This window comes from Corythoichthys intestinalis, chromosome 1 (genome assembly GCF_030265065.1).
Source record: "Corythoichthys intestinalis isolate RoL2023-P3 chromosome 1, ASM3026506v1, whole genome shotgun sequence".
Taxonomy (NCBI): Eukaryota; Metazoa; Chordata; class Actinopteri; order Syngnathiformes; family Syngnathidae; genus Corythoichthys; species Corythoichthys intestinalis.
Window position 1 is genome coordinate 5,496,448 of NC_080395.1, and position 20,913 is coordinate 5,517,360.

The following is a 20,913-nucleotide window of genomic DNA, read 5'->3' on the forward strand; positions in this document are numbered from 1 at the left end:
TTTTTTAAAAATTTTATTTATTTATTTTTTTCCTGCTGTTCCCTCTCCTTGTCAGAGAGGCGCGTCCATATGAGAACAATATCCTACACACTCAGAAATATATTTAACAAACTTTCCCAGCGTTATTTCGTTGTGTAAATGTTTTTATAATTCTCATAAAAATATGTAGACTATTTAAATATTGAGTAAACTTGCATTTTTTTGGACAACTGTGAATTCATTACGAAAGACACTTTTATTTATGCACACAAAGGCAAGACAAATGTGATCCTTTTGAATCTTCTCCTCTGTGTGTCTGCAAAACTGCATATATTGTTTTTAATATTAAACTTTCCCTGCGTTATTTCGTTGTGTAATGTTTTTATAATGATCATAAAAATATGTAAACTATTTAAACATTAAGAAAACTTGCGTTTTTTCTGCCAACTCGAAGAAATGAAAATAAATTGCTGCTGCGTTTTTTTTCCCGTGTCACTCCAACAAAAAAATATAAATTAAAAAAATCGGGTTTTTCGGGCTCGGGCCTGCAAATCTAGTTAATTGATCGGGCTCGCGCCGGGTCGGGCCTTAATACCAGCGGGCCGTGTCGGGTCGGGCTGGATTTTTTGGGCCCGAACTAGGCTCTACTTCCTCCATAGAAGGATAATACCGTGTAGTTCCAGAGTTGTAGTGCTTTGGCTTTGCCCCGAGAGAATTCCAGGGGGGGCTGGTTGGTTTGTTGCCATCTTCCCCTGGTACCTGTCGGGTGTGACAGGTACAGGGTGGAAGCGAAGACATGAACTTGAGGAGATCAAGAGACTGGATAACCTTGCTATTCATATAATATGAATATCTCGAAAACTGCAGTTCAAACAAAACTTTTTACAGCACAATCCAGCACTAACGAGGCAGAATCAAATGACACCACCGGGGTTCCATTCCGCCGCAGATGGGGGGCTGGGTGAACTCTGGATGACCTAAAAAACAATGTTTAATAACTGCAAAACAATGATGGCACAAACAAAACTTTTTGCAGCACAAACCAGCACTAACGACGAAGAAAAAAATGGCATCATCGCCGTTCCATTCCGCCGCAGATGGGGAGCTGCGCGTGACGTCATCACGAGACATTTTTATGAATATCTCGAAAACCGTAGCAGTTCAAACAAAACTTTTTGCAGCACAATCCAGCACTAACGAGGCAGAATCAAATGACACCACCGGGGTTCCATTCCGCCGCAGATGGGGGGCTGGGTGAACTCTGGATGACCTAAAAAACAATGTTTAATAACTGCAAAACGATGATGGCACAAACAAAACTTTTTGCAGCACAAACCAGCACTAACGACGAAGAAAAAAATGGCATCATCGCCGTTCCATTCCGCCGCAGATGGGGGGCTGCGCGTGACGTCATCACGAGACATTTTTATGAATAGCTCGAAAACCGTAGCAGTTCAAACAAAACTTTTTGCAGCACAATCCAGCACTAACGAGGCAGAATCAAATGACACCACCGGGGTTCCATTCCGCCGCAGATGGGGGGCTGGGTGAACTCTGGATGACCTAAAAAACAATGTTTAATAACTGCAAAACGATGATGGCACAAACGAAACTTTTTGTAGCACAAACGAGCACAATCATAGCACAAACGATTGACATAATTTTTATATAAATTTGCGTCTGATGGGGGGCCAACTTCACGGACGTTTGCATGAATTATAGAACTGCAGCGGCCAACCCATGGAGGGTGTGGAGCAAATGCATGTTATTTTCTTACTTTTATGTATCTGTAATATGTACCGTGTGTGCGTGTTTTGTGAAGAATGCTGATGAGATATGAAATAAGCAGTAGCCAATTGAATAAGCTACCCTTTTTGGTTTATGTATTTCGAAATCTGACACTAAAGGAGTCAGTGCCTCACCAACCATGAACCTCACCGCACGTCACTGGGTCACACCCAGTGTGCCCTGTCTAGGAGGACCAGAAAAACAAGTCATTTGGACGGGAGGAGTTGAGAAGAGAACAAGGCCGCGTAAGTTTTCTCTTATACTGAATGAAACTCATGAGCAAAAAAATGAGTCGCAAGTTCCTTCCCTTTAAAGTTTGTTTATAATTTGCTCCTTTTGTCAGTGAGCCGACTCTTTCGTTTATTGCGCAACAATTCTATCAGGTGCGTAACAGGAAACACAAAAATACCATTTAAGCGCACAGTACATTTTGTGTTCACCAAAATGTCTTTTAGCTTGAAATACCCAATTATATTTTGTGTAATATGGAATTTTCGACACACATTTACTGACAATTAAGTTGTTTTTAGAAAGAAATGGGTGCTTAAACAGGTTCGACAACTTCTTGTGGAAGTGTCAACTTGCCTCAATGTTGCTTGGAATGCATTTCCTTGTTGCCAGCTTTTATTCTATTGTTTGCAATCTGGCCTCTTTGAAAAAGAAAATTTGAACCCAATCTGGTATTTTGTGTCTTCTACTACAGTATATTGTCAGGTATTTTCAATATCAAGTCATTTAGTGTAACAATATAGCAAACAAAGCAACAAGGGAGTCCCGACATGAATGAAAAAGATTGACCTGACGTCCATGCTTTGCGTCGAGTCACTCAAATGGTTTATTTATTTATTTATTGTATAGCTCTATATGACAACAAGGTTGTCTCAAAGGGCTTTGCAGTGGCAGTATGATACACAGTCAAAAGCAGTAGATGTAGATTAAATAAAGTTCTCGTCCAGGTCCTGGGCATGCCTCATCCTTAGACCCTCCATGTTGGCAAGAAAAAACTCCGAAAACTCTGAGGAAAAAATGAGAAACCTTAGGGAGAACCACAGTCGGGAGAGATCCACTCCCAGGACGGATAGACAAGATGCACCAGGACTGCTAAGGGGAATTAGCAGACGGAGTTACAGTTTCTAGAAATGCAATAGAGTGAGGGAACAAGAGGAGGTCCATCTAGCCAGATGAGACTTGGGGTTGGGCAACAAGGACGTCCATCCAGCCAGCCAGGGGTCCGGATAATCAGAAGGCTGCGGCTGAACAATACAAGTGGTAGGTAGAGTGAGAAAAAGGAGATAGGACTCAGTGGCTGTACTTCTCCAGCATTATTGCTTCTCGTGCAGCTTAAACAGAACGGTGAGTCTAGTCCGATTTCAACTAGCCTGACCATAAGCTTTGTCGAATAGGAACGTTTTTAGTATAATCTTAAATGTACAGACTGTATTGGCTTCTTTAATACTAGCTGGAAGCTGATTCCATAGGACAGGAGCTTGGTAGCTAAAGGCTCTAGCGCCTACTGTACTTTTAGAAACCCTGGGAACTACTAGTAGACCTGCATTCTGAGAGCGGAGTGTTCTGTTGGGGCATTATGGAACCAGAGCATCGGTGAGATAAGACGGCCCCAAACCATTAATGGTCTTTAATGTAATAAGGAGGATTTTAAATTTAATTCTAAACTCGACTGGAAGCCAGTGAAGGGCCTGGAGCACAAGGGTGTGATGTGTTCTCTTCTATTAGTTCCTGTTAAAAGTCTTGCTGCTGCGTTCTGGACTAGCTGAAGACCTTTTAGAGGACTTTTAGGACAAGCTGCAAGTAGGGAGTTACAGTAATCCAATCTAGATGTAACGAACGCGTGAATTAATTTTTCTGCATCGTTTTTAGACAAAATATTTCGAATTTAGGCTATGTTGCGCGGGTGAAAGAAGGCTGTTCTGCAGGTTTGTGTAATATGAGCTTTAAATGACAAGTCTGGGTCAAATAGAAATCCGAGGTGTGGTGCTGGAGGCTACACTTACATTATCCAGGGTGACTATCTGGGCTGTTAGAGAGTCTCTCATACTTTTTGGGCCTATTATAAGGACTTCTGTCCTTTCAGGGTTAAGTAGAAGTTAGTTAGTGCTCATCCAGGTATTTGTATCTCGGACGCAGGTGCTTAGTTTATCCACTTACCTGATCTGCTCAGGTTTAATTGATAAATACAGTTGTGTGTCATCAGCGTAACAATGAAAGTTAATGCTATGTTATCTGATGATATTGCCTAGAGGAAGCATATACAGCGTAAACAAGATGGGCCCGAGGACCGACCCTTGCCGCACACCATAACTGACTCTGGAATTCGGTGATGATTGCTGGTTTACATTGACAAACTGGTACCTATTAGATAAATAGGATTTAAACCAGCAGAGGGCTGCTCCTCTAATGCCTATGTCCCATTCTAGTCTCTGCAATAAGATATTATGGTCGATTGTGTCAAAGGCTGCACTCAGGTCCAACAGAACCAGGATCGAGACTAATCCATCATCAGCGGCTAGTAACAAGTCGAGCTCAAGTTACAATAAGGTGTCGTCCGTAGATACTCGGTCGACGGTCATCTCGCTCACGCGTTTACAAGGTGGAAGGATGCCCCTGGACACTGAGCGTAAGGAGCTGCTGTTGAAAACGCTGATGGAGCTGGGGGAGGACCACTTCCAGTGCTTCAACAGTTACTAAGTCAATCTAAGCCATGAAAGGTTATCGTTCACAGATACCCGATCGACGGTCACCTCGCTCACATGTTAACAAGGAGGAACGATGGCTCTAGACAGCTGGCAGAAAGAACTGCTGTTGGAAACGCTGTTGCTCCAGCTAGTGCTCAGTTAAGGTATAGTTGCACAGGGCTTATCGATTGCGCTGAAGGCATGAAAACCATCAATTCACAATGAGAAAAAAAAACAATCAGAAGTATCGTGTAACACAGGCGACAATTTGGAAAAAGTAGTGGAGTAAAAAGGACATATTTGTGATGTAAAACGTATTACAGTAAAAGTAAAAAGTACCACTTCATATTTGTACTCAAGTCAAATATAGACAAAAAAGTACTGAAGTACAGTAATGAGAGACGATTTTTCTTCGTTACATTCAACCAGTGCTAAGAGGAAAGATGAAGATTGACCTGACATCTGTGTTTTGCGTCACCTCACTCAAACGGTTTATGAGCTCAAGTTACCATAGGTCAATAAAAGTTGTCGTCCGCAGATACCTGTTCGACGGTCACCTCCTTCACGTGTATAGTCTGAAGGATGGCTCAGGACAGCAGACTTAGGGAGCTGCTGTGGAACACGCTGATGGAGCTGGGGGAGGAGGACTTCGCGTCCTTCAGGTTCCACACGGACCTGCCTGAAAGCGAGCGTGAAAACACCAGCCGTGAGTACATTGCTGGAAAGCTCTTGAGTAAGCACGGTGACAACACTCTGGGTGAAACCGTCAAGATTCTGGAGAAGATCTGGAACAAAGATTTGGCCCAGAAGCTGCACAGCAACATGCTGAACATAAAAGGTTAGTCCCCGACATAGCTTCCCGCGGTAGAAAGCAAGTGATTTGAAAAGTGTGGAAGTTAACCATGAATTAACCCGTTGCAAAAATTTTGTTGCTCATCCATTTCCCAATCTCAACTCCTGAGACCTAACTATTGCTTCTCATTTTGTGATCATTTGTTGCTGCTCTGTTGCTCCAAAGAGACCTTTAGGAACAATAGATAGACTTTGTTTCTCTTTTTCATCTTAGACATATCTGAGAATGGTGAGCTCTTATCGAGATCTCATCAATCGCTCTTCCTCATCTCATTTATTTCTTTGGAATGCATCCCCGGAGCAATAGATGAGGTCATTTTGAGCCACACATGAGAAACATCAGAAATGATTAAGAATTTAAAATAAATCCTTAGTTCTAAAAAAATTTTCATTCATCAGTGTTAACAGTAAATTGTTTTTTTTTTTGTTTGTTTTCAGCACACGGCAGCAATTTATATGAATACAAAACAGTTCACTTAAGATAAAAATAAATTACATGTGGGACTTCATAAAATTGAATCGCTCCTCCAACTAATCATTGGCGCGGAGTTTTTACACTGAAAGGAGTGTCCGCATCTCAAAGGACGGGAGAGAGCTCTGGCAGACGGTCGATCTAAAGAGTGAAAAAATATATATATTCTATTGTTAACGAATAGCCATTTTCAAACTATTTTGAAATTCACACATGAATATCACATAAAAGTCAAATATAACGTCATAACCTATCAATGAATTTTGAGGTGTGGAATGGAATTGTTTTGTCCTTAACAGATAGGAAGAGGAAGTGCCTTGATTTACACAATCACAGAAACTGTCTGTCATTAGCCACGTTTACATGCTGACTTTTATTCATACCGATTCAAATCATTCCGGATGGAAATTTCACATCAGCTGTTTACATGTCACTTCATCTATTCCGATCCAGCGTTTACATGTGTCTGCCTTTATTCCGAAAGGACGTTTGACAACTGCCGTCTGACATGCGCAGATTAATCAAAACAAAGCGTCACGTTGCAAAACATGGAGATCGATCGTCAGATCGGCTGCTGTTTTAACTTTTCGAGTGGAAACAAAACTTCAGAATGATACGCTGTTCATTTAAAAAGTTGTGTGGGTGCGCTGTGCGTGTGCTTGGAATCCATGTTGCAAGTGACGTTACTTACGTCACCAAGTGACGTCACCACGTCAGTACGGAGCATGCGCAGAAAGAACGCAACCAGCCACCATTCCGCTTCCCTGTTTACATGATATAATTTTACTTCTAATCGGTTTGGGAAAAGGAATATTCCACCCCTGTGAATCGGAATGAAATTCCATTCGGTTTGGGCCTGTTCATTCCGAATGAGGTGTTTATATGGAACACATTTATTCGGTTTGAACAAATCTTCCGATTGTAATTGGAATATTTGGCTCCATGTAAACGTGGCAACTGTCTGTGATGTGACGGTGGGACATTTACCTATTCATGTCCCCGATGGCTGTGTGCTTAGTCGCAAGGTGTTTGTATTTTTTCCATAATGTGTCACTGCTGCTTTCTTGCAGGTGCCGTCTTCTCCGTCCATGATGATAATCAGATTAACCGATTGAAGGGGAAGCTTCAAGAACACTTGAAGGGTTTATACAGCTTTGCATCTGAGGGCACCACCGAGCGCTGGAAGCAGCAGCCTCTGGCGGACGTCTACACGGAGCTGGACGTCACCTACGGGGCCGACGTCATCCCCGACGAGCGGCACGAGGTCCTTCAGATGGAGACCAGTGCCACTGCGGCAAAGGAGTCTATCCTGCCATGCGGCATCTTCAAAAGACCTGACGGGAACCGGCGACCGATACGCACGATGCTCACCGTCGGCTTTGCGGGAATAGGAAAAACCTTCCTGATTCAAAAGTTTGTGTCGGGCTGGGCCAGCGGTAGTAGCAACCAGGACATGGACTTCATATTTCCTTTCACCTTCCGCGAGTTAAACATGGACAAAGGGAAAAGGTTTACGCTGGCCGAGTTAATACGATGTTATATCTGCAGAAACAGGCACATGAGCAAGGAGACACTGAACAATATATTTGCCGACCTGCAGATGTCTGACAAGCAGGACTACGACAGCAGCAGGATCAAGATCTTGTTTATCCTCGACGGACTGGACGAGTGCAACTTCAAAATCGACTTGAAGAATACGGGGAAAGTGGACATGGACGTGAGGGAAGCCTACCCGCTGGAGGTACTGCTGGCGTATCTCATCAATGGGAACCTGCTTCCGTGCGCCAGGGTTTGGATCACCACGCGGCCCGCGGCGGCCCGCGATATCCCCTCCGACCTCATCGACAGCAGAACAGAGGTGAGAGGATTCAGCGATTCCCGGAGGCTGGAATACTTCAGGAAAAGGTTCCCAAATGAGGAGCGCGTCATTGATCACATTCGGAAATCTCGAAATATCTTCATCATGTGCCACATTCCAATCTTCTGCTGGCTCACCGCCAGAGTTCTTCAGCATCATTTGGACAAAGGGAAGAAGGGAGAGCTTCCCACAACGCTGACTAACATGTACTCAGCGTTAATAGGTCACCTACTGGAAAACTCCAAGGAGAGAAATACAAATAAGTACATCCTTGACGTGAAAGCACTCGCAAAGCTGGCCTTTGACCACACCATGAAGAACTGTCAGATCTTCTACGAGAAAGACCTGGTGGACAGCGGTTTTGATTACAGCCAAGCTGCAAAACACTCCGGAATATTCACTGAGGTCTTTAAGGAGGTCCCTCCGCTCAAGAGAAACAAACAGAAGATGTTTCAGTTCGTTCATCTAACCATCCAGGAGTATCTGGCCGCACTGTACGTCATGATGAGCCTCTTCCATGACAAAAAGAACGTACTGGATGATTCAGGTTGGTTACTGAAAAAAGTGGCTGAGCTTTTTAAGCAGACCACAATCACTGAGGTCCACCAGTCAGCTCTGCAGAAAGCTTCAGAGAGTGAAGGAAAATTGGACATGTTCCTTCGCTTCCTCTTTGGCCTTTCCTTGCCATGCAACCAGGAACTAGTGGAGGAACTGCTGAAGGCTCCTCAGGCCTGCGGTCAAAGCAAGTCAAAGACAGTCGAGTTGATCATGGAAAGGATCAAACAGAACACTCCAGAAAAGAATGTCAACTTGTTCTACTGCCTAAATGAGCTGAAGGACGACTCCTTGCTGAAGCAGATCCAGCAGGAATTAGCTTCAAGACGTCTGTCCTGGGGTCAAATGTCAAATGACATGTGGTCGGCCCTGGCCTTTTTCTTACTGACAGACGATGAAACCATGAAGTCCTTTAATCTTGCCAGCTACTCCCGATCGCGTTTGGGGCTCAAAAAGCTGCTGTTGGTGGTCAAGGCTTCTCAAACATCAGAGTATGTGCTCCAAAGTGAAATAAAGTGGAGTCCGAAAATTCCAAAAGCACAATGGCAAATCCAAGAACAAGTGCACAAAACGCAAACAAAACAACTAAAAATGACTAAACATTAAAAAAATCACAAAACAGATTAACTAAAAAAATAATAATAACAATAATGGAACTCACATATACACACACAAAAAAAAATCAAATTAAAAAAGAATTGCTTATACGAAAACGTGACAACGAATCTGAAAACAAAAAAAGTTAACTCATTCACTCCCAAAGATGTGTTCATAGGTTTTTTGGAACACTTAAAGGGTATGAAAACGCAAAGGGGGTGTGAGACATCAATAGAACCGTTGTGTGCCAAGATAACAAATATTGATAAAGTTGACAAAAAAATCAATCACATTAATGAGCAATTATCGAAAATAGATCGAAAATGACTAACATTTCCGAAAGTGTTCCGGAAACAGCCGAATGGGGCGGAGACGTCATAACAAGGAAACAAAAGATCGAGGCAGGTGCCATCGTTGTTTATCGACGAGAGAGTTGCGTTCGTGTTTTATCAAAAAAATCGCTAAAATGGTTCAAACCTGTCATGCTATGTGGTTTACGAATAGCCATTTGTCACAATGTAGTACCCATGACTTCCCGAACGAGAGAAAAAGAGCTAGACTACGCAGAAAATGAGTAAAGTTCGTCAGTGCTAAGAGGGCTAATTTTGCAATTTTACAGGGAAACGGGAACCTGACGAGCCAGAAGATGTGCCTACAACCTCAAAGAAAACAAAATGTATGCTACTTCCCAATCACTAAAGACCCACAAACTGCGAAGGAGTGAATTCGTGACCCGTATGTGAATAAATCGAGTGATTCGAGCATGTCTGTGGAACAGGAATATCAGCTTGTAGAGATCGCAAATCACGGCGACTTAAACGTACATTTGAGACAACAACTCTACCGAAGTTCTGGATTAAAGTCATTTCGGAATATCCCGACATCGCTTGGAGCGCGCTGAAAACTGCTACAATTTCCAACATCGCTAGCTTGATGCTAGCTTCTCTCACTCTCCCATCTCGTCTCAACGAAACAAACTCAGCCCTCCCACTGATTCAGCGGGTGAGTTGTATTTTTTCCCTGCACTTAACACGACGGGGCTAAAAACAAATGCTATTTTATATTTGCTGTATTTTTCTACCGCACATTGCCGGTGTTCTGACAGAGTTGGCATGCGCGTAATGTTAAAAAGGACCGCGAATGCAGCGATTCCTAAGTATACACTACAAACTTTCTTTAAAGAAAGGAATATTAACTTACGTTTGCCATGTTTGGCGCACACAACAACTGCACGTAGCCCTCTCACTTAACGACTTTGCCGTGTCGTTAAGCGTTAATTTATGCCATTTCCGTGTTGCACATGTATGTTTGTGATGTAAATAGTTTTTTAGCACCATAACATTGAGAGTCAAACTGAATATAAAAGAGGGACACCGGTCCATAAAAAAAAGACCCAAATCACACCGGTCCGTGGTGCAAAAAAGGTTGGGGACCCCTGCTCTAATCCCATTCATATTTGTGTCGGTTGGCAGAGCGAAACCGATGATAGCATATTAAATGATAATTATTCTATACATTACTTTATTTTGCGGTCACGGTGTATCAGCTTCACAAAAAGAAATGCAAAAAATACCATTTGATGTTTCCCACACGAACTGTTGTCGGGGTTTCATCAATGTGATTGCTCCCCTCAATGATCCTTTCATTAGGCTGCATTGGCTTTCGTTTGGGCTCAAATTGATAACCCAAAACACCAAACAAAGGTTCATAACTCTCCTCGTCACCATTAGAAGAATGTTCGTTACGTCGGATTCGTCGGTGCAACTAGAAACGTAATTGTCCGCCATCGTCGCCGCCATTCAGTACTAAAGCACTGAGCCGGTTGTTTCCTTGTTTTGATGTCACGCACACAATCTGCCAGATTTCTGGGATCTCGGGGGCGGGTCTTTTTAGCTTGAAATTGACCCAAATTTCTCTCATTTTCTTGGTGTTGCGATGTGTGTAATTACACGAAGTGACATGATATGAATCCAAAAGGCATTCGTTTATGGATAAATGATGGAATATTAGCATTTCCCCAGGTGTTGACATACACTTTAAGTTTACTACCAAAAACGTATAGAAACAAGAATTGAGGATTTTTAACTGCTCATAACTGAAGAATGGAAAAGTGTAGAAAAACTTCTTTTCCTGATGAAAGATTGGAATATTCTTGTTCTTTTTCAAGTTTGTGTCGCCATGAAACACAATATTCTGTAGTGCTTGACAGATCAGCCAAAATATTGTAACTGAACAAAAAGCAATGGTTTCTGAAAAATGTCCGGGAGTGAGTAAGTTGAGAAACCAGAAAAGGTTGGCACTGATGGCGAAGTTGACTCGTGGCTGTTTGGACGAGTGGAAGGATAACTATATAACCACGTCTATTGCTACTTTTGAAGTGATGATGACAGTGTGATTCATTGCAAAGACTTCATGCTATTACTTGAGATGAACACATTTAATTGTTGCCTAACCCTAATTTCAATGTGTGTAATGCTCCAACTAAGTCATTGACATAAGTAAAGACCAGTGTTGTTAATCTTACTGAAAAAAAGTAATTAATTATAGTTACAAATTACTTCTCCGAAAAAGTAATTGCCTTAGTAACTCAATTACCTAAATGTAAGAGTAATTAGTTACTTGGCAAAGTAATTGGTGATAATTACTTTTTTTTTCCTCAAAAAAAAAAAAACAAAAAAAAAACATTTGCCACACAATGTGAAGTTTTTTGTGAAGGTTTCAGGTACATTTGGCCCGAGCCCAATTCTTTACCCTAATTTACCCTTTACCCTGAATCAACTGTTAAAAGTTAAAATTGCTCCCATTATTGCATTAGTTCCCTTCTCTCTACTTTTGACATATGAAAGTCTTAAAACCGTTTCATCATTTAAAGATGGATTCAAGTCAAGATTTGGCCGATTTAGAAGTATTAAAGTATAAAAGTTACTTAGGTTCGCTAGGAAGGTTCTCTACAACAGAGCCGTCCTAAAAAGTCTACTGCTTTAAGATGGCGGCTGTTTAGTAACGCATCTAGTGCCGTGTCTTTTGCCGTGTCATTTTGCATCTAGTTATATCTATATACAGTACATGTGATATCTACCATGTCTACCATATCTACCATAACATGCGGGCGTAGTTTGTAGGCTATCGGCTACAACATGTATTATTGGAGCTACCTAGCATCGCGTTTGCTCGGCGTCACAACTTTCCTGTCTCCTCCCCACTCCTGCTCTGCTCTGTCGTCTCGGTGAGTCCGTCTCCTTTAGACTTTTCGACCAATATAGTAACGCATAGTAACGCATGCCTTTCCGTCCTCAGTAACGGTAACAGCGTTGCCAAGATGGGAAAAGTAATTAATTAGATTACCCACTATTGAAAAAAATAACGCCGTTATATTGTAACGCCGTTATTAACAACACTGGTAAAGACAGTAAGAAATTGCAAACAAACAGCTGGGTTAGTGTAACAGGTTTACCTAAAGTTCATCCTGAAACAGTAGGAGATCCAAAATCTTGAAAAATCTCAAATGGGTCAAAATTTGGGTTCAATCCAATCTATAATCTTGAAAAAAAAAAAAAAGACAACGATTCACCCATCGTGGTTGTACGAGATGAACGTCCTTCTTGACGACATCCAAAACAAACACTGCGTCTATCCAGCACAAGTAATGTTGGTGATACTATCACGGGAAAATAAATTGCATAATGTCTTTGGATTTTGTCATTTGCTCTTTATTTTTTGTTGTCTTGTTTTGTATCTTGAAATATAATCTATTATATTTTTTCAAAGCACCATACCATAGTCAGCAGAAGTTAGGTTTGGCTCACTCTCACGACTTCCTCCTTTCTGTGTTCTCCAGTCTAAGTAAATGTTGGCTTGACAAAGGCAGCTGTCACCTGCTGGCTTCCGTTCTCAGTTCTCCATCCAATCTGAGGCATCTGGACCTGAGCTCCAACTACGACGTGTCGGACGAGGAAGTCGAGATCCTCTCAAAAGGACTGGCCAGCCCACACTGCAACTTAGAAGTCCTCACGTAAGGAGCTCTTCCACTTAGAAATCTACCTCCAGTTCGTAATCTTCCGCGGATACGGTTGACTTATCGAATGAATCACCGTTGCTACTAGCCAAGGATAAGGGCCAAAATATACCGGACGCGTCTTTGGTCCGGGTCTGGCGAGCGTTGGAGCCAATGAATTTCCATTCTATCCTATCGTTCAAAGTATAGTGGCCGCGTCAGTGCTCCGGACTGTCTGTGGACCATGCGTCCCGGAGCCCGCCGGATGGGTTTAGGCTATTTTCTATTTTTGCCAGAGATAGATCCGTCAAAATGGGCGGAGCAAGGCCCGGAGTCAGAAGCCCAGTTGATTATTCACGGTGAAAACACCTGTGAACATGGACGAAGAACCCTTCATCATGGAGGTGGAAAGTCACAATGTGATTTATGATGCAGCAGATCACTTTTCTAAGACAACAATGAAAAGGAAGCTGCATGGTGTCCACAGCAGATGGACGTTGAATTATGATGCAAGTTATGAAATTTAAAACAGAAATAGTGTCACAAATTCATGGTAAAAGCAAAAAAAAAATTCGGGAAAAATTTGTTCAGTCAAATCAAGTCCACCTCTATCTCTGCTTCTCTCATGAGTACAGACTCTGTGTGTTTGTCGTTGCTTTTAATGCCACATTGTCGTGCACGATTACCCGAGAGCTCACAACGGGACGGAGTTGCCGGACCGCAGCTGTAGGCAGCCAGTATATTTTGCCAATTTTTGACACACTGCGTCATGCGCAGTCAACGCGGCCGGTATATTTTGGCCCTAAGGCAGACATAATTTTATTTTGAGTAGAACCTTCATCAATTTAACCAAGTTCCTTTCCCGACTTGAGGCAATTATCTCGTTTTCATTCCAAAAAAAAAAAATTCCCGTCAAGTTCACATAATTTTTCAATCATGTAGTTTAAAGCTTTTTAAGGCCTGAATTTGCACAAAATCTATTTCATGACTTTTAATTCTCTTTAATCACCTGATTAACCCTACATTAGTCAAGGAAAAGGCAGACACGACTGTCAAGCCACTACTGTTTGTCATGCCTTTGTGTTAAAATGATAAAAAAATTAATAAGTTAATAAGTTAGTTAAAATATAAAAATTGTTGTCCAAAGGTTTCATCTGGAAAGCGTTGGGAGTGAGACCTCTTCTTTTCCAGCGAACGTGCATTCATGCCGAGGGCCAGAGCATCTGTCCCAATTAGCGATCCTTGACGCCAACCTTTTTTCCTCTTTTCAAGCACGTTTCTCAGCGCCTGTGAGGCTTAAAAGTAACATCGACGAACTTGCTCTGCCAGCTAAGCCTAGGCTAACCTTCGTCTTTGTAAGGTTTTAGTTAGTTTGTATATTGAGTTTGAAAAAAAAAATGTATTTTTTATTTTAGGCGAACTTTTTCACTATCCATTGATTTCACTAAGACATTCTGTTGTGTTTCTGCTAAGCTACTCACACGTAGGAAGATATTACTGTTTTACATTTTGAATGTATTCATTTGTATTTTAGTTACCAACAAACAATTTGAGACCTCCATAAACCCAAGAAAAGTACGCCTTATCTCTGGAGAGTTTCATTTTTTGGTTCGCTGGCTGAAGAGCAACACATGTCACGTGTTGTGTGGACAGCACAGCGATGTTACTTTCAGCAGAACCTTCATCACTTTAAGCAGGTTCCCTTCTCGACTTCAGGCAATTATCTCATTTGTTGCAGGCTGTCAAGGTGCAGCATCACAAAGAAAGGATGTATTTCATTGGCTGAGGCTCTCAAGGTAACCCCCTCCCATCTTCTAGAGCTAGACCTGAGGTGGAACAATCTGTCCGATGAAGGGGTTGAGATCCTCTCGAAAGGACTGGCCAGCCCAAACTGCATCTTAAAAGTCCTCAAGTAAGGAGGTCCTTCAATTCGTAATCTTCCATGAATCTGGTCAACTAATCAAAAGAATCACTGCTGCTGTTAGCAGCAACTCTAATAAATTATGTAATTTAAAAAAAAAAAAATCTCGTCAAGTTTGCATAATTTTAAATGCCTCAAACATGTAGTTTAATGCTTTTTAAGGCCTGAATTTTCACCCCCAAAAAAGTTTTGATGCTGAGTTTTGATGCTTTTTAATGACCCTCATCAAACCTGTACTAGTCAAGGAAAAGGAAGACACAATGTTACTTTCAGCAGAACCTTCATCATTTTAAGCAGGTTCCCTTCTTGACTTCATGCAATTATCTCATTTGTTGCAGTCTCTCAGGTTGCAAGATCACAAAACGAGGATGTGTTTCATTGGCTGAGGCACTGAAGCTAACCTCCTCCCACCTTCAAGAGCTGGACCTGACCGGGAACAATCTTTTGGATGAAGGGATTGAGATCCTCTCGAAAGGACTGGCCAGCCCACACTGCATCTTAAAAGTCCTCAAGTAAGGAGCTCTAATAGTTCATAATCTTCCATGGATCCCGTTGACTATTCAAAGGAATCACTGCTGCCATTAGCAGCAACTCTCGTAAGTTATGTAAAAAAAAATGTTAACAGTCAAGTCTCCCTAAACTTTAATCTTTTAGGGGGTGGCGTGGCTCAGTAGTAGAGTAGTTGTCCCCCAACCCAGAGGATGTGGGTTCAGTTCTCTCCCCTGATGAACTCACCCAAGTATCTTTGAGCAAGATACTGAACCCCACATTACTCCTGGTGCTGCGTCACCAGTAGGTGGATGGCGATGTAGTGCAAAGTGCTTTGAGAGCCTTGAAAGGTCGAAAAGCACTATAAAAGTATAACACCATTTCCCATTTTTGATGCTTTTTAAGGCCTGAATTTTCACAAAAAAAGTTAAATAGTTTTGATGCTTTTTAATAACCCGCATCAACCCTGCATTAGTCAAGGAAAAGGAAGACACGATGTTACTTCCTGCAGAACCGTCATCACTTTAACCAATTTTCCATTCTGGACTTTTGTTACAGGCTGTTCCGCTGCAGAATCACCAGTAAAGGATGTGTTTCATTGGCTGAGGCACTCAAGTTAAACCCCTCCCATCTTCAAGAGCTGGACCTGACCAGGAACGATCTGTCAGATGAAGGGGTTGAGATCCTCTCGAAAGGACTGGCCAGCCCACACTGCATCTTAAAAATCCTCAAGTAAGAAGCTCTGCCAGTTCGTAATCTTCCGTGGATCCAGTCAACTTATCAAAAGAGTCACTGCTGCTGTTAGCAGCAACTCTAGTAAATTATTTAATTAAAAAAAAAAAAAATCTCGTCAAGTTTAAATAATTTTAAATGCCTCAAACATGTAGTTTCATGCTTTTTAAGGCCTGAATTTTCACAAAAAACTGTTAAAGAGTTTTGATGCGTTTTAACAACCCGCATCAACCTTGCATTTGTCAAGGAAAAGGAAGACACGATGTTACTTCCAGCAGAATCGGCATCACTTTAACCAATGTTCCATTCTGGACTTCAGGCAATCATCGAATTTGTTACAGGCTGCACAACTGTGGGATCACCCATAAAGGATGTGTTTCATTGGCTGAGACACTCAAGTTAAACCCCTCCCATCTTCAAGAGCTGGACCTGAGTGAGAACCATGTGTCAAATGATGGGGTTGAGATCCTCTCGAAAGGACTGGCCAGCCCAAACTGCATCTTAAAAGTCCTCAAGTAAGGAGCTCTAGAGCAAGATACTGAACCCCACATTGCTCCTGGTGCTGCATCAGCAGTAGGTGGATGGCGATGTAGTGTAAAGCGCTTTGAGAACCTTGAAAGGCGGAAAAGCGCTATACAAGTATAACACCATTTACCATTTTTAATGCTTTTTATGGCCTGAATTTTCACCCCAAAAAAAAAAAACAGTTGAAGAGTTTTGATGCTTTTTAATAACCCACATCAACCCTGTATTAGTCAAGGAAAAGGCAGACACGATGTTACCTTTAGCAAACATTCACCACTTTTACCGGGTTCCCTTCTTCATGCAATTATCTCATTTGTTGCAGTCTGGAACACTGCGGGATCACCAGTAAAGGATGTGTTTCATTGGCTGAGGCTCTCAAGGTAACCCCCTCCCATCTTCAAGAGCTGGACCTGACCAGGAACGATCTGTCGGATGAAGGGGTTGAGATCCTCTCAAAAGGACTGGCCCGCCCACACTGCATCTTAAAAATCCTCAAGTAAGAAGCTCCCACAGTTCGTAATCTTCCATGGATCCGGTTGACTAATCAAAGGAATCACTGCGGCTGTTAGCCGCAACTCTATTAAAATATGTAATAATAAAAATAAATAAATTCCCGTCAAGTTGACATTATTTTTAATGCCTCAAACATTTAGTTTAATGCATTTTACAGCCTGAATTTTCACAAAATCATACTTTCAATGCTGTTTAATGACCCGCATCAACCCCGGATTAGTCAAGGAAAAGGAAGACGCAATGTTACTTCCAGCAGAACCGTCATTAACCAATGTTCCCTTCTTGACTTCAGGCAATTATCTCATTTGTTGTAGCCTGACAAAGTGCAGCATCACTCAGCGAGGTTGCATTTCGTTGGCTGAGGCACTGAAGGTAACCTCCTCCCATCTTCAAGAGCTGGACCTGAGCTGGAACAATCCGTCAGACGAGGGGATTGAGATCCTCTCGAAAGGACTGGCCAGCCCACACTGCATCTTAAAGGTCCTCAAGTATGAAGCTCCTCCAGTTCGTCATCTTCCGTGCATCCGGTCGACTAATCGAAAGAATCACTGCTACGATTAGCATAACTATAATCAATTATGTTAAGAAAAAAAAAAATCCTGTCAAGTTTACATAATTTGAAATGCTTTTGACACATTTAGTTGAATCCTTTTTAATTTTCACAAAATCCATTTAATCACTTCATGCTTTTTAATGACCCGCATCAACCCTGTATCAGTCAAGGAAAAGGCAGACACAATGTTACTTTCAGCTAGAGGTGCATGATAATGATCCGTCCGATAATAGGAATTATGACGTCATCCCAATAAATCCGATAACAATATATGTTATCGGGCCTATTCATAATATTTTTGGCACAGTGTCGGATTGGGATGTGTGCATTTCCACTCCTGTTTTGTCAGTATGCAAAGTTTTATTACTGTTCTAGAGGCCGTATTTTTCCTTCACTGAGTTATAAACCTTACTATGGCAATTAGCAAATGTTTGCATTTTACAGTGTTATGTTTACAAGTTCTCAAGAGGTCTTTTGGCTATTGATATGTAATTGCCAGGTTAAGAAAGTTGTTTCATGGACCAAGATGACAGAAGTCTCCTCTCCTGTTGCACCAAATATTTTATCTGCTGACAAAGCAGAATACCTGTTGGGTTTATGTTTGTTAAGCATCTGTGTTTATTGTTCAGGGGAACACATCGTCAATGATATTGACTGATTGATTGTGATTGACTCAGATTTATTTGAAAACATTAATATGGACAATTTATTTGAAGTCAAAACTGTTCTTGTCTTTTTTTGTTCTATATAATAATGTTCATGTTTCTGGTACGGTCAAAGGCAAATCAGGCAGAATCAACCACTAGTATTTTTGACCTACATTCGTTCAAAAACTCAGGTACATACATTGAAATATTATAAATATATTATCGGATTTCGTATCGATATCGGCCTTGAGGAGCAGGAAGTTATCGGTATCGGTTTCAAAAAATGGATATCGTCCACCCCTACTTTCAGCAGAACCTTCATCACTTTAAGCAGGTTCCCTTCTTGACTAAAGGGAATCATCTCATTTGTTGCAGGCTGTCAGAGTGCGGGATCGCAGATAAAGGATGCATTTCATTGGCCAAGGCTCTCAAGTTAAACCCCTCCCATCTTCAAAAGTTGAATCTCAGGGACAATCGAATAGAGGAAAAAGGAAAGAGGGTCTTATTGGACATCAAGGAGGATCCCAGCTATAGCCTGAAGACTGTCAAGTAAGATCTCAGCAATGTTACTTATCAGAGTGTAAATTCATGTTCAATACCAATTGTTTATGTCTTTCTTCAGATTTGAATGGTTTGACGGAATGATTCCGTAATTCCGACAACGTTTGGTCCTTGGCGTCAAGAAGGATGAGTCATTCCAAATGTTGATTATTATTATAAAAAGTTGAGTCCATTTGGTCTTCAACGGATTTAGTTCAGTCTCATGTACTCTCCGACGATTGACCGGGTGTCGACCCTATGGGCTAAGTGGCCTCGCACACAGAATTCGAGGAGGCAGTCGTCGGGTTCTTTGCAGCGACATGGAGGGGGAAGGTCTATGACGTTCCCACCAGCATTTGTTTTTCATCCATTTGTACTGGGAGGGGCTGTCCAAAAGGATTGGACTTTGAGCACCTTTAATGACAGCCAATGAGTTCAATATGTACCCTTTAAAGGGTTAACTTATGTTTTTCACAAATTTAAAAGACAATGTCATACGTACACTTGAAATAGTTTTGCGCATTATGAAATCTATGTTTTAATTTTGATTGTTTTCACTTCTTTGTGTAAAATGTTGTTTTGGATGAGAACATTAAAATCCTAACTTGCTAGTTTTTAAAAATCATCTAAAAATGAAAAAAGAACTTGAATCAATACACTGGAAACATTTCATTTTGTTGACTTATTTGAAATGCAGGAAGGTCAGGAGGTCGAGTCGCCAATATAATGAAAAGAATTTCAATGCCAAGTAACACGACTCTGATTATATGATTTTTAAAAAGAAATGCTAAGCAGTATTTGAGTATTCTTTGAACCAAATACGTTCTACGTGAGTGCATTTATTGGATGACCACTTTTACTTTAACTTGAGTCATGTATTTGGAAATAAAGCTGCTCTTTTCTTGGGTACAATTTTAGGCTTCTCTACCCAACATTAGAAAAGCAACAAACGACTCGTGGATGCTAAAGTAGCATGAGTAGCATTTTTTCTTCACACATCTATTTAAGGGAAATGTTTGGTGTGGTGAAACTGTTAAAAGTACATTTTTTCCCCCCAAAAGTCGATGTAACGGAATAAAAATTATGCATCACTACCCGCCTCATTGACAAAGAAATCATCTGTTCAAATTTTCAAAATATTTGTTCGTCAATGGCAACAAATGAGTTCACAGAGACATTATTGGAGTGGAAAAAATGGTAGCAACCTGTTGGTTTCTTTATTATTATTGTTAATCATTAATTAGAAAAATATGCAAATAACAAAACAAAAAAAATCCAAAAATAATTGCATATCAGAAAACGCAACAACGAATCTCAAAACAAAATAATAAACTCATTCACTCCCAAAGATGTGTTTGATAGAACACTTAGGTTCGCGTTCAAAAATGTATAGGAAAAAAAAAATGCTGATTTTCAACTGCTCATGACTAAAGAACGGAAAAGATGGGGAAAATGATTTTCATGATTCAAGATTGGAATCCAGTTGTTCTTCTTTTTGGGCTTGTGTAGCCATCAAACACAATATTCTGTGCCGCTTGACAGATCAGCTAAAATCAATGTAAATGAACAAAAGGCAATGGCTTCTAAAAAATGGATTGGAGTGAATTTTTTTGACCACAAACTGTGTAGGAGTTTTTCTCCAGTGTCTCCCAGTCAATATGGATTGGACTTCCAGCGCCATCAGTGGTAGCCAATGAGTTAAATTTAGGGGGGGGGGAATCACAATTCATGCATGAAAGGTTTAATATTTTTTAACAAAAAAACTCATTCATTTGAAATATCAGCGAAATGGATCACTTTAATATACAGGCATGGGTCAGGGGTAAAAAAGGGGAGAAGGGTGTGGAGGAAATATGTTCCGGTACACCGTACAACTAGGTCTGTCCCAAACGACTAATTTTCTCCCGATTAGTCGACTAATCTAATAATCCTCCCCCTTTTTTTTTTTTCTAATTTAGCAACCAAATTGTTGATGGCACTTATTCATTCAAAAAAACATTTTGGAACACTTATATTCTTTATTAAAGTACAAATAAACACGTCAATAACAATAAATCTCAAATAAATAATCAGGTCAAATGCTAAAGCATTAATTAGTGAAAAAGAAAGGAACGTAAACAGATTCAGAACACTGACTTTGCCTTTCCAACATGATTCAAAACAATCTTTAAAAAAAGATCTAGCATTAATATATATACTACAATA

At 41.0% G+C, this 20,913-nt stretch overlaps 2 protein-coding genes across 2 annotated transcripts; both read left to right on the forward strand.

Moving 5' to 3' along the window:
* The first annotated feature begins 1,935 nt into the window (after window positions 1–1,935).
* Window positions 1,936–15,225, forward strand: LOC130928242 (NLR family CARD domain-containing protein 3-like). Its single transcript, XM_057854635.1, has 6 exons — window positions 1,936–2,012; window positions 4,999–5,298; window positions 6,855–8,688; window positions 12,633–12,806; window positions 14,527–14,700; window positions 15,048–15,225. The coding sequence occupies exons 2-6, from the start codon at window positions 5,043–5,045 to the stop codon at window positions 15,223–15,225; spliced, it is 2,616 nt and encodes an 871-aa protein (XP_057710618.1). The 5' UTR covers window positions 1,936–2,012; window positions 4,999–5,042.
* Window positions 15,226–15,251: 26 nt separating this feature from the next.
* On the forward strand, window positions 15,252–16,621 carry LOC130928251 (ribonuclease inhibitor-like). Its single transcript, XM_057854664.1, has 3 exons — window positions 15,252–15,305; window positions 15,674–15,930; window positions 16,272–16,621. Exons 1-3 carry the CDS (start codon window positions 15,252–15,254, stop codon window positions 16,447–16,449), a joined length of 489 nt encoding a protein of 162 aa, XP_057710647.1. The 3' UTR covers window positions 16,450–16,621.
* The last annotated feature ends 4,292 nt before the right edge of the window (window positions 16,622–20,913 follow it).

Bases quoted from the DNA above. Each gene is read 5' to 3' on its own strand.
- LOC130928242 (XM_057854635.1), top strand. From the start codon at position 5,043: ATGGCTCAGGACAGCAGACTTAGGGAGCTGCTGTGGAACACGCTGATG. The intron at 5,299-6,854 runs GTTAGTCCCCGA...GCTTTCTTGCAG, and splicing joins CAACATGCTGAACATAAAAG to GTGCCGTCTTCTCCGTCCAT. The intron at 8,689-12,632 runs GTATGTGCTCCA...TGTGTTCTCCAG, and splicing joins AAGGCTTCTCAAACATCAGA to TCTAAGTAAATGTTGGCTTG.
- LOC130928251 (XM_057854664.1), top strand. From the start codon at position 15,252: ATGGATCCCGTTGACTATTCAAAGGAATCACTGCTGCCATTAGCAGCA. The intron at 15,306-15,673 runs GTAAGTTATGTA...ACCCTGCATTAG, and splicing joins TGCCATTAGCAGCAACTCTC to TCAAGGAAAAGGAAGACACG. The intron at 15,931-16,271 runs GTAAGAAGCTCT...AATTTGTTACAG, and splicing joins TGCATCTTAAAAATCCTCAA to GCTGCACAACTGTGGGATCA.